Source organism: Marmota marmota, unplaced genomic scaffold (genome assembly GCF_001458135.2).
Source record: "Marmota marmota marmota unplaced genomic scaffold, marMar, whole genome shotgun sequence".
Classification (NCBI taxonomy): domain Eukaryota; kingdom Metazoa; phylum Chordata; class Mammalia; order Rodentia; family Sciuridae; genus Marmota; species Marmota marmota.
Window position 1 is genome coordinate 88361483 of NW_026000026.1, and position 15816 is coordinate 88377298.

The 15816-nt window shown below is 32.6% G+C and overlaps 1 protein-coding gene across 4 annotated transcripts in view; it reads left to right on the plus strand.

The window, feature by feature from the left end:
• Nucleotides 1-14580, plus strand: part of Cep120 (centrosomal protein 120) — a 75828-nt gene extending 61248 nt beyond the window's left edge. For 3 of the 4 annotated variants that reach the window (XM_015486734.2, XM_048811841.1, XM_048811839.1), the window contains exons 20-21: nucleotides 7444-7589; nucleotides 12765-14580. In XM_015486734.2, the coding sequence (XP_015342220.1) occupies nucleotides 7444-7589; nucleotides 12765-12999 (381 nt within the window). In that variant the 3' untranslated portion in view covers nucleotides 13000-14580. Of the gene's footprint in view, nucleotides 1-2124; nucleotides 2276-7443; nucleotides 7590-12764 lie in introns of those variants that run through there. The other variant, XM_048811840.1, reaches the window with a different exon arrangement.
• Nucleotides 14581-15816: the final 1236 nt, after the last annotated feature.

Consider the following 15816-nt stretch of genomic DNA (forward strand, 5'->3'; position numbering starts at 1 on the left):
ATATATATATATATATATATATATATATATATATATATATATATATATATCCAACTTCACAGAGTACTGTCAAGCTGTATTATCTTAGTTCTGAAAAATTTTCAGGTTGAAGTTTGGTTTTTAAAGATTTAGGGTGCTCAACATATATTATTTTAATGCTGACAAGACTAAAAATGGGCATTATGTGTGTAGTACGGAAGACCTTTTGTATTAAAGGCAGTCATATATATAAAGATATAAGTAGTAGATACAAAGATATAATTAAGACATAGGTCTTTCCCTCAGGGAGCTTGGAATTTAATATTAAGGAAGAAACAATTATAACATTATGGCCCAATAGTAAGATCCCTGAGAAAAATCTTAAAAAGTACTCAGAGAGGTAAAAGTACATTTATTTAAATAGGACTTAGGAATGGTTTCGTAGACAAGGACCTGAAGAGATGAGTAGCTAGGATTTAAATAGAGAAATTGAATGTGACTTTAAAAAGTAGGGGGAAGGATATAAATATAATGAATAGAATGATCTTAGCAAAAACGTCTGAAGCGGGGAAACAAAGCCTGTTCTTATAAAACAGGAGGGCCCATTTTAGAATTTATTTCAGGTAATAAGGCTTTGAACTTAAGTGATAACAAGAAGGAATGCAACAAGAAGATTCTTGCCAAAGACAATGCCAAGAGTGCAAGCTATAGTGTCTGGAAAGAGTTTCCATCTTAAAAAGTTAAGATGCTAATTGTAGTATGGGAAGGAGATAAGATTTGCAAATGTGGACATTTTAATCTTCACAGAAAAATTCTGCAAGCAGTAAGAAATACTCATCCATTGTTGAGTATGAATGGGCTTAAGAAAAAAGATGGAATCCTTTGCAGAGGTGATATTTGAAGCTGTGCTGATAGACCCTAAAATTCCTAGGTTTAAGGAGAAATATGGAAAGCTGATGAAGAATATAGCAACTAGAGACAGTAAATATAATGATGGTAGAGCATTTAGTATTTATTTATTAAGGGCTACATACCCTGTGTTAAATGTAATCACGACAAAGATATATGTAGCAGGTACTATTATTCTGATTTTATAAATGAAGAAACTGAGACCTGGAATTATATAAGATCACACAGATACTATGTGATAGAGCTAGGATTGAAGTCATTAACTAGAATCTAGGCCCTTTCTCTTTCATAATATCATGTCTTGGTCTATAGGAGCCATGGAAGACAGATTTCTGACAAGAATATTGAAGCATAAGTAGTCATGAGTTGGCATATCTTATCAAGGAAAATGGTATCCACTGTTAGCTCTGATAGTGAAAACTGAAGTGAGTTTAAGGGAGAAGCTAGTATAATGTCATGATGCTAAGATATTTAGGTCACATCTAGTATAATCAGGAGGAGTCCTTTTGGAATTAGGACCAAGGTAATATAGGATGAGAACAGCTGTGAAAGTAACAGGATACAAAATCTATCAGAAGCAGCATGTATAGTAGTTAAAAACATGGCCCTAGAGTTCAGAGCTGGGGTGAACTATGGCTTTGTCTCTTACTAGCTCTGTGACTTAGATTACTTATTGTCTCTGATTAGTCTCCTCAATGAAATTTTCTCATAGGTTGTTCACAGAGTTAAATTAGCAGTCTTTAAAAACAGTTAATACAGTGTTTGATAACATAGTATGGGTTCAATAAATGGTAATTATTGTTAAAGAAGAGAGAGCCATAAATCTGTTTTGCAGTGGTCTTGCTTTTAGTCCATGGGGACCTAAGTCATGGTAGCTTTTGGATATTGATGGACAGAACAAATATTAGAGGACTTTGTCATCAAGTAGCTATTCAAAGAAATGATAGGCATTAACAATACTATGTATGGAGAACAGAGGATGTTGTTTTACAATATGATAAGAAAATGGGGTAGGATATAGTTTGAGTAATAACAGTAGTTTGGATGGTAGTTTTGATAGATGTTCTACAGAAAACTTAAGAAGAAAAAACCATGTTGGGGTCTAAATGTGTAGATATGCAAGAGTGTCATTAGGTGAATTTCCTGATGTTTGAATATAGAAGGATATATATTAAGTCTAAAGAACAAATATAGGTAATTCCTTTGTTCATTTCCTTTCATCATTCATTCAACAAGTGCTTATTGAGAGTCTCACATGGACCTTGCACAGTGCTTGATGTGATGGATATAGCTGTTGTCTCCCATTTGGAACTTAAAGCTCTGCTGGAAGGATTGTTATTTAACAAGAATATAATAGGATGGTGTTAGCATGTGTGATTAAAAACAAGTAAGTTATCCCTTCATTTGCCACTCAAACCTAAAGGACAAACATCTTAAGGAGAAGATGTTTGAAATAATACTTACCATAGGAAATAATTTCTAATTTTAAAACAGAGTGGATAGGGAAGATGCAGAAGATAGTCTCTGCCATTGAAGTTGAGTAATGAATAAGGGACTAATACAATGGTAATTAATTATAAGGCATTACTAAAATAGTTTGAACAGTATTAGGTGTTAAGGTATTTCCTTTGGAGAAATGAATAACCATTAATAGTATTGAACAATTTCATTCATAATTTGACATTTCTTATTAAGAAATATCAATGCAAGAATTTTTTACTTTAATGGATTTTTAAATCTTGTTCACATGTACATATTATAGATTACACTGGTTTCACCACTGAGGTAGTTTTGAAAATATAAATAAATAATGTTTGAGTAGAATCACTGAAATTCATGGCTCTTTGCTTACTTTACACTGGGATACTGAGGTAGTAGTCTCTCTTAAAAGGAAATTTAGTATGAAAGGCTCCCTGCCAAAAACTCCTTTCCGACATATGCATCCTTATACATTTTGTTATCTTCTAGATCTTTCCCTTTGGTCCAATTTTTATTTATTCTATTTATTTTCTACCCTCTAGCTCAAAAATCACTGGTAATTTTTAGCTATTTGTTCCTAATGAGAGAGGATGTCACAAAAATTTAGATGTCCTCTTTCTCCTCAGTTACTATAAATATATTAAGGAAAGAAAACAATGTAAATTAGTGGTTCTCCAAAACTTATACCAGTACTCCATGGAAGAAAATAACAGTAACAGTTTCAGTCTTTGAGTTCAATGTTTTTAATTGTTTTCTCATTGATCAGTTTTATTCCTTATCCCACAAAATTTCTGCTTTAGAAACAACATTGTAAACAAATGTTTAGGTCACTAGGAATCATTAATCTAAGGAGAAAAGTAATGCACCTTAGGATTTCCAGAATGAATTGTGTACTGCCTCTGCTTTTGGAAAATTAAATTAATAACTTCATCAAATTGGCACATTTCATATGTGTGTAAATGACTTAAATTTTTCCCTAGATATTTTGTATTAAAATACATTTATTGTGTTTGAATATAAAATTGGAATTGTCTATCTGCTTTTGTTCATAGAACTGTTTGTGCAACTTTTTGTTTAAATTGGATTAGTACCATGTTAATTTTACATTGCCTCTGGTGAACAGCCACGGGGCTATAATCTCTGCCAGTAATTTGTCACATCAAAACCCTCTGGAGGGCCATACAAAACATTTGTGTAATACGGATTAGACGGTGAAAGCTATATCTTAGATTGTTAATAAATGTTAATGACAAAACCCAGCTGGTAAAGCTTGGAAATAAGATCTAATTCTTGATGCCCATTGCCAAAAGAATGTTTAAACAGAGATTTCCATTACTCAAAGGTGACCTAGTATAGTCAATTTGTGAATTAAAAAATCATGACCTTTTAATCATTTAGAAAAAATTTTCCTTCTGATTCATAACCATAAAAGTCTGTGTTTCCAAGTTGTAAGCTTTGTGAAGCTTTTCTTTTGTAACTGGAACAGCAGCAGCTGTAAAATATAAATAAGTATAACATAAAATAAGTCCTGATTTAGAAAACAAGGAAATGATATCCTTACATTCTGGGTGTGGTATCTTGCGACCAAGATAAAAGTTCTACTTGTTAGACATTTAGAGGGCAGTTTAGTTTTCTTTCTTTATAAAAATGGACTTAGAAATATTTTAAAATCAAACAAGTGCTTAAATTGATCTACAAATACCTGAGTTGATTATCTGCATTAGTCCATACATTCTAACTAGTTACATATTAACCTAAAAAACATTTCTGGATACATTAATATATGGTTTTGTAAGCAGAATAAAAGCCTCTACTTTTTAAAATAAACGAATCATTGTTAATAAAATATGAATTTGTTGTTGCAGAAAATGTAATATTTTTATTATGTCAGGTATATTAAAACTAGGTATGTTTGTTTTCAGGACAGAAAACAGAACTAAGATTTTGGGTAGGATGTGGGTCTTTTACCATATTTGTGCACAGTAGATCTGTTTAAAACTAAGCTGATATATTTAGTTAAAACAACACAGACTTCATCGACTGACATCAGCACTATCTTGTCCAGCCTCCTGCTTATCCACTCAGAGTAATTAATTTGATTAATTTATAAGTAATTTAGCCAAGGATAGGATGTAAATCTTTGTTTAAGAAAACAGTTGGAGGTCCAAGTCTTGGTTAAAAACTGTGTCTTGAAACCATCCAGGCCCTCCTACTGACTTGTCAGCTCTGGGTTATTTTCAGAAAACTTTACTTGAGTTCCTTAGTTTAGTTGTAAGTTTTTTCCCACAGACTTACATGGTATGTGTGAGTGGGAGAGCAAGTAGTGGCCACTTTTTAGCCGCTGTTTAGTCTAGTGTATGTATGTTTACATCTCCTTTCTGGATTTATAGGCAGCCAAGGCAAAATAAAGATTATACTCACTTGATTGAGGAGCCTTTAACCCAGAGCACCTGGAGAGGGTTTCTTTCACTAACCTCTAATTTTTGCATGTATTATGATTATTAATACTGTATACCTGATTAAAAATTCAGAGCACTTGAAAGATTTTTGTGTGTGCATATTAGAATAAAAATGCTTCAAGTTTTGTGAAAAAAAAATTTATAAATAATTGACTTTTATTCCATTTGCTGCTTGCAGTCATTCTTTTTGCTCATTTTTAAAAATATAACCTTTGCAGCACCATAATAAAAGTCACCAAAACTCTTATCTCCTCTTCAGACAGAGATAATAATTTCTTGTATATTTGTCCAGATATTTTCCTTTCTTTTTTTTTTTTTTTTTAGAGAGAGAGAGAGAATTTTTTTAATATTTATTTTTCAGTTTTCAGTGGACACAACATCTTTATTTTATTTTTATGTGGTGCTGAGGATCGAACCCTGTGCCCCGCACATGCCAGGCGAGCCCATTACTGCTTGAGCCACATCCCCAGCTCCCTTTCTTTTCATATAATTAACTTCTTAAGAGAAATACATTCCAAAAACAGGATTCTTATGCCCTCCCCCACCAACCTTCTAGTTAAAGCAAGAGAGCATTATGAATGTTTTGGAAGCTCTCTGTTGCTTTTCTCAACTGTGTCGTCTTCCTTTGCAGAGGTGACCACTATCCTGAATTTAGTATTTACTATATATAAATCTGCCTTTAATTTTATAATACAAGACATATTAAAAGTATACTGTAACTGATGCATAATTTTGCATGTTTTTAATCTTTCTGGAATCATTCTATTTAATTATACTACATTTCATACAGCCTTTTAATGCAAATGTTTTTTCTAGGCTTTTTTATATTAAGACAACACTGAATATTTCTTATATGAGTTAAAGTGTTTATATTTTTAAAAAATTGCTGGAAATAGCATATGTTCACTTTTTAAATTTCACTTAATATTCGCTGACTGAAAATTGGCTCAACCATTTTGGAAAACAATTTCCACCAGTAGTGTATATTCTTAGTGTTAAGAGTACTTGCCTAGAATGTACAAGGCTCTCAGTTCTGTCCCGAGTGCCTCAGAAAAGAACACAAAATAGACAACCAAATAGGGAAAGTGCCAGACATTTGTATAGGAACTTTATAAACAAAGATATTCAAATGCCATTAAAATTACTAAAATGAGTTCAATCTCAATGGTCTTTGAAAAAATGTAAGATAAAATCTCAGTGAACTATCACTACATAAATGAAAAAAAAAAAAAAGGAGAGAGAGAGAGACATTACCAAGTGTTGGCAAAAGTAGGGCGCACTTGAACATTCATAGAAAATATTAATTGGCATGACTACTTTGGAGACAATTTGGCAATATACACTAATGCTGAAATTTTCATGCCTTCTGTCCCACAAGTTTGAATCTAGGTATGTACCCAATCTGAAATGCAGACAACATGTGTATCAAAAAACACATATTGTGATCTTCACATCAGTATTATTTGTAATTCAAAACTGGAAACTTCCCAAATGTTCTTAAGCAGTACAGTGAATAAATTATATATTTAATCAATGGAATGCTACATAATACTGTGAATATCAATTGTACAGAACAATAGAAATGAATTTAAAACAATGTTAAGTGAAAATAGCCCAACACAAAGTAATATATATGGTATAATTCAATATAAAACTCAAAGCAGTCAAAACTTGTGATGTTAGCATTAGGGTAGTAATTATCTTTGGGAAGGTGTGAGAGATGAGTGACAGGGAGGAAAACCACAGAGGGACTTCTGGCCTTCTCTTCATTTGGATGGTGATTTTGTGAGTGGCTCATTTTGTGAAAAATTAGCAAAACATACACTTGTGCTCTGGCTGTTCTTTGTTATAATCCAGTAAATAAATTTTCTAAAAAAAATATGAGCCATACCTATTGACCCAGCCCTCCTTCCTGAGGTTTAAGAGGGAAAAGCACTTGTCTCTAAAGAAATATGTAGATTTATGATCTAACTATGTTAGATGATAGGGTATTTTATTGCATCATTTTTTGTAGTACTGAAAGTTTGTTATTAAGAGATGGGTGGAATAAGTCATGGACTATCCATTCTGTGGAATGTTACATATTTATTAAATATTTTATCTAGTCATCTGGAAGAATTATTAATTTTTTTAAAAAAATATACAAGATGAGTTATATTGTTTCATTCCATTTTTGTTTAAAAAGAAAAAATCTATGTATATAGATTTCCGTATGAGCCTAGAGAAAAGAGTAGAAAGCCATATTAACTGAGATGGGACTGGAATTAATGATCAGGGACAGTTATTAAATTTTTTTAGGTACATCTTTGTATAATTAACCATTTCTAAGATACTGATCTTACCACTGGTCCCTGTAGCAATTCAACTCCTGTTTATTTATGATATTCAGCTAACCTCATTCACCAACTGAGCCATGAATTATTACGATAACAAAAAGAAATACAAGGGTATTTAGAAAGAACTTGAGCATTTCTAGATTGTATATGACTCAGAGTTGGCAATGAATGACTGCATCATGCATTATTCTCAAATTGGTTTATAATCACAAGTGAAAGTCACATGAAATATATATATTCCTGATATTAGGTGTCTGGCTTCTTTCTTTGTTTCTTTCAAGCGAGAACAAGAAACTCAAATGGCTCGTCTTAAAAAACAGCAAGAGGAATTGGAACAGATGAGACTGCGGTACCTGGCTGCTGAGGAAAAAGATATGGTAAAAACTGAACGACAAGAATTGTTGGATATAAGAAATGAATTGAACAGGTATATGATTAAAAGATTATTTTTCTCTTACAAAAACAAAAGTTCTAATAGGATAACTTTTTAATTGGGTCATTCAGTCCAGGAACCAAATAACTTTAGATTCCTCAAGAATAAAGTAGATCCTACATAAAGTGTATTAAGACATTGGTAAGATAAAATTTTGTATGGTCTTCAAAGTGACAGGCAAAAATCGTATTTTTAAGTCACCAAAACAGTGTATAGTACATAGCATTTCTTTGGTTTCAATGATATATATGGTGGCAAATTTTTGGAAGGCAAGGATGGTATTATAATTCACAAATATTTTACATCTTTCAAGTCTATAACATTGTAGACATCAAATAAATATTTGTTGAATAAAAGAGAACAACAGTGGTTCAGATTGAGCCCTATAAGCTTGACACTTAGAGTTCACCCTTTGAAATTGATATTTATTCATTTATCTTCTGAATAAACCCCTGAACCCACTTCTGTAGTGATTGCATTTTTTACGCATAAAGATATGGGATAGATACTTTTATCAAATACATGTGTATAAGTGTGTCCCCCAAAATTCATATGTTGAAGCCCTAAGCCTCCTATTTGATGGAATTTAGAGATGGGGCTCTCATAATGGAATTAATGCTCTGATAAGAAGAGACACTAGAGAGCTTGCTTGATCTTTTTCTCCCCCTCTCCTGGTATTATATGAAGACAAAGCAAGAAAGTGGCCCCCTAGAAACTAACCATGCTGACAATTTGATCTTGGACTTCTAAACTCTAGTCTAGAAGTGTGAGAAAATAAATTTGTTTTTGAAACTACTCAGTCTAATGGTATTTTGCTTTGGCAGTCCAAGCCAACAAAGTGTGCTGTGTTGTAACATAAATGCACTATGGGTCTCGGGATGTGGCTCAAGTGGTAGCGCACTCGCCTGGCATGCGTGAGGCACTGGGTTCGATCCTCAGTACCACATTAAAAAAAGATATTGTGTCCACCTAAAACTAAAAAATAAATATTAAAATAAATAAATAAATGTACTAGATAGATTAAGCTAAAAAGCATCCCCTACACAAATTGCCCTCTAGAAAGACTATACAGCTACATGGGGTAGGAGGGGAGACTATATAGTAGTGTACCCTTATCCAAGTGATGTACATCCCAGGACACACCCACTGGAAATGCCTAAAGCAGCAGATAGTACAAAACCCTACATATACTGTTTTTCCTATGCATATTTACAGTAAGGTTTATAAATTAGTAAAGAGATTAACAATAGCTAATAAAACAATTGTGATAGCATACCATAATGAAAGTTATGTGAATGTGATCTCATTCTCAAAGTGTCTTGTTGTGCTATACTCATCCTTCTTGTGATGATGTGGGTGACGCGGTGCCTACGTGATGAGATGAAGTGAGGTAGATCGCATGAGAACTGTGGTAGAACTAGGCTTATGTGTAGCACTCACTGAACATAGATACTGGTTACCATGATGGTGGGTCTGACAGCTAGGAAGGATAGTAATATGCAGGTAGTAAATAAAACTGAACTAAGGGATGATTCATGTCCCTAGACAAGATGAACTGGATAGCCTGAGATTTTATCATGCTACTCAGAATAGTATGCAGTTTAAAACTTATGAATTACTTATTTCTGGGCTCTTGCATTTAATATTTTCCGACCATTGTTGACCATGGATAGCTGAAACAGTGAATAAGGGGTAGCTACTGTAAATAGTTTTTGTGCTGCTGCTTAGTAACTTTTTTTTTTAACATGAAACGCTGTTAAAGTTGTGATTAAGATGAAATGATACTACAGAGAATAACAGTGTAGAATAGTAGTTAAAAATACTGTCTCTTGAATAAGATTTGAACTCTGGCTCTAAGATTTACTAGCTTCATGACCTTGAAAGGGTTATTTAAGTATTTAATTTCTTTCATCTTTAATGGGGATTATAGATTTCTCAAAGTATTGTCTTAAAGATTTAAAAAGTGAGACAAGCATACATAAAGCACTTAAAACAGCTCCTGACACACAGTAAGTACTCAATAAATAAGAGCTATTATATCACTGATGTTAATAATTAAATTGGAAATGTCTTATATTTAAAAACTCCTTTTAGTCAATGTTAGCAATAATCTTGAAATAGTCACACAAGAATAATTTTAAAGTGTTAGTGCTATGAATGGCAATACGAGAGCTAAATAGATTTGATACAGCTATGTTCATGGGGAAAATAGTGCAATGGTCTTTGGCATAGATTTGTTAACAAATATTTATTTGGTGTCTACAATGTTGTAGACTTGGAAGATGTTGTAGATTAATGAACTATAACATAATCCTTGTTTCCAAAGCTTCACTGTCATGTATAATATGGAACCAAAAAGCTGCTATGTGCTAAGCACTGTTTTAATGGCTTACATGAAGGTATCATTTTTGCCTATCAAGTTTGAAAATCATAACAAATTAAATATTACTAATGTCTTCATAAATTAGGATATAGGGAAATTAACAATTTAAATATATTAGAGACTTGAGTCTTTTGTACACATTAAAAGAAAAATCACCTAAATGATAGGCAAGACAGTAAAACAGTTCATATGAGGAAGCCTAGGGGGATTTAAGTGGCCACTACTAACAGTATGACTTGGCTGCCAAAGATCAGTAAGAGAAATAGTGTTCAGTATTCAGCACTGCAAAAATCCTCTTTAAGGTGTTTACCAATGTAACACACACTCTCAAGGAAATCAGCTACCTAGAAATCTTCCAGTGGAATGTTGCCAGGGTAGCAAGCAGTTTTATGTAATGTCATCCAGTTGGTTAGAAGAGTGAAGGGTACTAAACTTGGAGACGGGAACTATTAGGCAATTATCTGGAAGGCTACCATATTAGAAAGAGGTAAGTAGGATTTTCCTCTTGGGCAGAATAAAAGTATAAAGGAAAATGCTAAGTTCAATACAAGAAGGAACTTTCTAACAGAGCAGGTCTACAAAGCAGAAGGTTCTTTGTGGCAGGAAGTATGTGAGTGGAATCCAGACATAGCACTTTTGTCAGAAATGTTATCCAAGTTTCCAATTTTCATGGTTTCTTGAGCTACAAAGTTCTAAAATTCCATTATGATCATGACTGATGATTTGTGGTTTTTTTTCATTTTAGTAATATTTGATAGAGATAATCTATCAGTTTTGTAAAAATTGCATTTGTCCTTTATTCATAAACAGAAGTGGTAAGTGGTTAAATTTTGTGGTACATAGTGTGGCATTGGGTGTTGTTAATTTGCCTAAAGAACTCCTTTCTCAAAGGTGGCTATAAGAATTCAGATAGAGGAAACAACTGTTCAGATGTCTACCCTTACCCATCCACATGCATTGCTCAAAATCAGTGGAAAAAAAATTGTACCAGTATCTCATTAACCATTTATTAACAGTGCCCCTCCCTATTTAGACTTTTTCTGTGAGAACAGATGAAGATATTTGGTGTCCTTGGACTGTATACTTCAGTTTCCTTTTCTTTCCTGAGGAACTGTAGGATTTTCATGTTTCAGAGTTGTTGCCCATTGTCATGTCCTCTGGAGTCCAGTCTTCCTGCTCTTTTAGAGCAGTTTCCTCCCTCCCCCCAACCCCTTGTGCAAATTCAGAAGTGGGTTTGCTTCTTTTAGGCTTATTTATTCTGAAGATCGTATCACAGCAGAGACTTAGATTTAACTGCTTTATCTTATCAAGATGGATTTTAGGAATAGTTGAAATTACAACCTTCTGTAGCCAATTATTAGAGAACTATAAAGTGAATCTTAACTACACATTCTAAATTAAAATATATCCCATACCCAAATTTGGTTTATTATTATCTCCCCATTTTCTTTTTTTTTTTAATTTTTATTATTGGTTGTTCAAAACATTACATAGTTCTTGACATATCATATTTCACACTTTGATTCAAGTGGGTTATAAACTCCCATTTTTACCCCGTATACAGATTGCAGAATCACATCGGTTACACATCCACTGATTTACATATTGCCATACTAGTGTCTGTTGTATTCTGCTGCCTTCCTATCCTCTACTATCCCCCCTCCTCTCCCCTCCCCTCCCATCTTCTCTCTCTACCCCATCTACTGTAATTCATTTCTCCCCCTTGTTTTTTTTTCCCCTCTCTTATCTCCCCATTTTCAAGGCAATGTGATCAACAGTATTCTATTGGAAATACCCAGATTCTAGAGCAGCATCTGCTTCCTGTCCTCATCTCCAAATGAAGTCATTAAAAACATAACTTGAAGACATCCATATAGAACTTTCAAGTGTATATGTCCTTTGAATCTGACATTTATAGAATTTAACTTTCTGAGTAATTAAATATAAGCTCAATGATAGTATGGCCTTTTCTTCTTGATTCACGGCCGTATCCACCAAAACTGTTTGGTATAAATAACTTTGTTGATTGGATTTAGAGAAAAATTTAATATTCAAACAACAAAGCTTTAATTACAATCTAAAGATAATAAAGGATGATTAAAGGTACATCTAGATGATGGAACATTATTAAGCCATTTAGAAGAAAACTTAATGATGTAGAAAAACATTCACTATAAAAATAAGGGGAAAATAGTATACATCATTGCATATATATTGTTAATTTTTTAGAAAACATTTTTAAAGTACATATGTACATTTTTAAAAGTAAAAATACAGAAAAATGTTACTTATTTTGATGAGATTGTTGCAGATTTTTTTTTATACAGCTGTAAGATTTCTAGAATTTGAAACTTGTTTTTTTAAACTGCCTTTTATAAATATGTTAACTCTGACTAGCCAAATGATACATTGTTTTTTTTTTTTTTTTTTTTTTTTTTTTTTTTTTTTTTTTGATACCGAGGATTGAACTCAGGGGCACTTGATCACTGAGCCACATCCCCAACCCTGTTTTGTATTTTATTTAGAGACAGTGTCTCACTGAGTGCTTAACATCTTGCTTTTTGCTGAGGCTGGCTTTGAACCTGAGATTCTCCTGCCTCAGCCTCCCAAACCAATGGGATTATAGGTATGCGCCTCCACCCCTGGCTGATACATTGATTTTTGTTTTCTTTCTAAAATTATTACTAAAGCTTTATCATTGAATCATCTTGTTTTTAAATAGTGCTGTTAAGGAAATTGAAACTATTTTTTGCCTTCTAGAGTAGCATTTGTTCTTGACTTCTCAGGTTAAGACAACAAGAACAAAAACAGTACCAGGATTCCAAAGAGATTGCAAGTGGAAAAATGGATGTTCCACATGGCTCTATGCTGGAAGAAGGTTTGGATGATTATTTGACTCGTCTAATAGAAGAAAGGGATACTTTGATGAGAACGGGTGTGTATAATCATGAAGATCGAATAATAAGTGAACTCGACCGACAGATCAGAGAGGTTCTGGCTAAAAACAATGCCAGTAATTAATAACATTTGGAAAATCTTTATAAAGACTCCAGTTCTAAATTTTAATTTCATTGTAAAATCCTCAAAAGTGAGGAAAATTGGTATTTTAAAATGCTATTTTCAATTTTTATAAGCATAATTTTTGTATATTACTGTATAGTATTTATTTGGTTTAACTAACTTTATGCTACCTCTCCCATACTGGTTTTATTTGTAATTGCATTTTATATAGTCATTTTAAATGACTTTTCAGTGTTTCTCAGTTTATAATCTGATGGCTAACTTTCAAAACAGCTTTTCACTAAGTTTGTTCTTGGAGAAATGACTGCAGTAATTTCCAGTTTTATATATATATATTTTTTTCATAATGCGCCAAAAGAGTATACATTGCACTTTAACAATGCTGTGTCCTGTTCCAGTTTGAATGTAAATATCTTAAAAGTTGAGGCATTTGTAAATGTAGGTCATTTTAGATGACCATTTTTTCTTAACTTGTAATATCTGCAAATGACAAATTTGAAAACAAGTGGTATCAGTGCCGAGAAGCCATATGACATATTGGGTGACATTATTCATTTGTTTAAATACAGTTAGTAATGATTAAACTTGTTTGAACTATTGAATTTTCAAGTTTTCAGTGTATTCAACATCTAAGAACATGAAGTAATAGCTATTTTTCTCTGTCAGTCTCCTGCTCAAGAATGCACTATTTTCTTTTGTTAGAGATTTTATTTTCCAGGGATAGAAATATGAGCTGTTAAGTCTTCTCTAATAGAATATGGAAACAGACACAAATATTTTAGCTATAAAAACAGTGAAACTAAACTATTTTTTACTCCCTCTAATTTTAATCAGTTTTTCAAAAGCACATGAGATTAAGTCATTGGATTTATGTAGTGTCATGTCTGTATAAATTTTTAAGAGTTCCTTTACACTATATTCTTCAGAGCCAACATATGTCCTTAAAGCAACACTGTCCACCTTCTTTTACACAGTACTGAAAAGATTTGCTAGCAAATTCACAGATTAGGTTGGGTCTTAAGTAGTTTAAAAATTCTGATTGCCAGATAATAAGTATATACTCTAGGAAGTATATATTATTTACCAATATTCAGTAAAAGCAGAATCAGCCATTTGATAACATTACTTTTCTGTGATTTCAACAAAGTACATTTCTTGTTTGAGAAATTAAAGTCCCTATGCATATTAGATTTTCCCCCTTTTTAACAGTGTATTAATGTTCTAAAAACAACCCAGCCATAAATAAAAGAAGTTACTGAATGAGAGAATAATGAATCAATCATAGCAGGAATTTGAAATATTAATTATGGTTAGATATTTTCTCTCATTGATTTTTGGGCCACATAAATGGAACAAAAGTATTTTTTGTTTTGAAAGGTCTTGGTAAATACTGTTGAATGTTTACCCTTCATTTGTATTGTGTGATGCTTGTAACTTTTCAAACACTAGAGGGGGCCTTAGATTTAAAGAAACAAAAAAGACTTTTCTAAAGTGTACATGTGGTTTATTTTGCCTTCTGTAAAGCCATCTTTTGGCTATTGTAATTTAACAAATAAAATCATAATTGTATGCACCTTTAAACTCTTGAGTAGTCTTGATTTTGTTTCTAAATACACTGGGAAAAGTGCTTGGCTGTTCCTGTTTCAACTCACTGTATTTTTGTTTATTCTTAAGTAATTACATTACAGATACTTATTATATGTCTTAAAATTAGGAGTGTCTGAAATTTATAAAAACCTTTTGCAGTTTTCCAGCGATAGCCATTCTAGTTGTAAGTGGCATTTTACAATTTTACACCAAATTGCTGTCAATGCCTGAGTGTTAACAAGTATGACCCACACTGGATAGGGAGGTGGTAAACAAATTTCTTAAGTACTACATGTAATAGGAGACCTTTTATCATATATTTTAAGGTAAATAAAATTCGCCTTTAAAATTTCTATGATTATTTTTCATGTATAAAATCTGTAAGTTACCACATCTAAGGCTGGCATGTACTACATGGGAGGAGGTGTATCGTGTCTGCAAAGTGTAAACAGTGCTATGTCCACATTAAACTAAGAGTTCCTTCACAGGATATCCACCAATTTCTGTCTGGATTTGAGTTCAGTGTTGCTGCAAGCAGATGTGGGTGTTTGTGTATGGTTTAAATATATATAGGGGCTCTGCATAAACTGAGGAGGCGGCAGTCTAGCCTAATGAGACAATTTTTCTCCCCTACATATTGCCCCATGCAGATACTTCCCAGCCTGAATCTGAATTCACAGACCGTTCTAGTACATATTAGTTGTCTGCAGCCAATTCAGAATGCACTCACCTGGTTCTTACAGTCTATAGGTCAGGCCATTTGGTAGCTTATATGTGGACTTTAAAAACATGGTTTCACTACTATCATGTCTAGTTCACTGGCTACTTAATATGATTTTTTAAAACGTTGTTATAATTTATATACCACTTAAAATCACTATTTTAAGTATTTTTGTATACTTTCATTTTTTGTATGTTCACTAGGTTGTTCACTATTACCACTAAAATATTTTCATCACCCCAAAATAAATCCTCTGTACTCATTAGCAGTAACTCCCCATTTTTCCTACTTCTATTTCTAGTAACCACTAAGCTACTTTCTGTCTCTATGGGTTTGCCTATTTTAGACATTTCATATAAAAGGAATCCAAAAGAAAAGTATAATTTTACTAGTTTCTATACTATATAATATTTTATATAACTTTTTCATATTTTTAAATTTACATGATTTTCAGATGTTGAATTAAATAGATCTGCAAGGCCAACATAAGGTCATAACATGTACCATCA